Source organism: Halyomorpha halys, unplaced genomic scaffold (genome assembly GCF_000696795.3).
Source record: "Halyomorpha halys isolate HHAL.00 unplaced genomic scaffold, Hhal_1.1 Scaffold159.1, whole genome shotgun sequence".
NCBI lineage: Eukaryota > Metazoa > Arthropoda > Insecta > Hemiptera > Pentatomidae > Halyomorpha > Halyomorpha halys.
In genome coordinates this window covers 768,224-770,197 of record NW_027109188.1, presented here as the reverse complement: position 1 = coordinate 770,197, position 1,974 = coordinate 768,224, and the positions used below count along the sequence as shown (strand labels likewise).

General features: G+C 26.4%; 1 protein-coding gene across 1 annotated transcript in view; it reads right to left on the bottom strand.

Annotated features, from left to right (window-relative positions):
• LOC106678772 (zinc finger protein 436) overlaps positions 1–1,974 on the bottom strand; it is a 28,841-nt gene that overhangs the window by 24,996 nt on the left and 1,871 nt on the right. The window contains exons 3-5 of the mRNA XM_024363636.2: positions 1,791–1,850; positions 671–742; positions 256–303 (exon numbers count right to left, since the gene is read on the bottom strand). Coding sequence (XP_024219404.2) covers positions 256–303; positions 671–742; positions 1,791–1,850 — 180 coding nt within the window. The remainder of the gene's footprint in view (positions 1–255; positions 304–670; positions 743–1,790; positions 1,851–1,974) is intronic.

Here is a 1,974-nt window from a genome sequence, read left to right as displayed (position 1 = left end):
CTCCTTAATTGTAAATATATATATATATATATAAAATTGGCTCAGAAGGCTCAACGGTGTATAAAACATCGAATTTCAAATGAAATGGTGGATGGGTAATCTTGAGGACCCATACTATTTTTACTAATATTTTTTTCTTCTTTTTTTATACTAGATTTAGTATCTCTCACCTGTCCTAATTGATGAAGCTAAGTCTATTTAGAATTTTTGTCAAAAATATACAATAACATAATACTAATCAAAAATTTCACTCACCACTGAAAACCTCCAGTCTTTCTTCTTCTTTGACATAAATTGTTGGGACTGCAACAAAATTCAATAATTAACAAATAATTAAACATCAATAGCTAATGGTGTTGCTTTTATACCATAATTTCATATATTATATCACTGAATATTAAAATATAAAAATGAGTTTAAAAAAAAACAGCCAACAGTTTTTTTGAATAATAAATACATAAACACAAATTAAGGATTAATGTAAACAAAAAAACTTTAGATCATGAATAAATAAACTAATATTTGGTGAGAACAATAAAACTAATAAGAATAGTTTAAAAAAACCAACATTTCTCATTCTACATATTAAAACTTCTGAAATCAACATATAATTGTAAGAATTAGTTGATAATATAAAACATTAAAAATAAAAAAAATTATGAAAACTTACTAATAGACAGATTTGATTGGACAGTTTCGTTCGTCATCTCTTCTTTAATAGCTATATCCAAGTTACTTACACCTGAAAGAGTAAGTTTATAATAGCATTATGTTTGACTGGATATTAACCCTTTTAGTAATGGAGGCCAATATATTGGCGTTTGGTGCACTGATGAGAAGTGGCAGAGCCAAAATATCGGCCTGCACCTTAAAGCACTAAACATTGCAAGAGAACTCCATCTCAGAATAAATTTATAATACTTTATAAATGGTATAATTTCATTACAAGATAATAAAAAAAAAAAATGTTTTTTTAAACATAAAAAATGTTGTTTTGGAAGAGCTAATCCGTCTGGTGCTTATCTTGGAGTTATTCTTTATTTTTGTTATACAATATTATTTATATTGTAACAAAATATATTGGAAACGCAAAGTATATAATTTGTAATAAATGTTATATACAAAGTTATGATGAAAATACGACTTTTTATATGTGAAAATACATTTTATGAGAGAGAACTCAATTTTGATGATCATTTAAACCTTTGTTATTACTATAATTTTCAATGAATATAGAAGAATTAGTGTCATTGTTTTATTTTATATGTTGTCACCCTCAATACACTGCTTTATGAATTATGTAAATATTGTATTTTGTTTATTCTTAGAGCCTTTTTCGAAATCCAAGTAAAATTGTGAAATTCGGCCGGTTATCTTCGCATAGGCACCTCTTTTTCACCCCGTCTTTTTCATACCGCACCCCCCGACCATCTTCTAGACTTATTAATCTACAGTCAATTATCTACACCTCTTCTTTCATTTCATTTCAGTCATTTACTCTAATTAGTTTTATCGAACTTTGTGGTACCTCACTCTTAAAAGTTACTTCTACATACAAGAGCTTAAACACAACTAAACAGAAAAATATATAACACTAACAAAGTAAAACTTCAAATTAAAAATTTTCTGTAAAAATGTGTCACTGCTATTGGTTGTAATTTACAAATAAATTTTAAAGTTTATTGTGCCATTAAGAAAGAACTTCCACAGTAAAAACTTGAAGGATTGATCACATAAAATTAGAAAAACAGATAACAATATACAACGTACAAATAAAAAATGAAACATACCATTAGGTTCAATTTCATCAGTAACTTCTTCTTTAATACAAATCCCGAAACTATTCGCACCTGGAAAAGAGAGAATATATAAAAATTTTGTATGACAGGATAGTAAATAGTTACAAAAACAATACAAATCATTTATAATCTTTAAATTTCTTTCTTGAGACTGGCAATTTTTTACTAAATAATT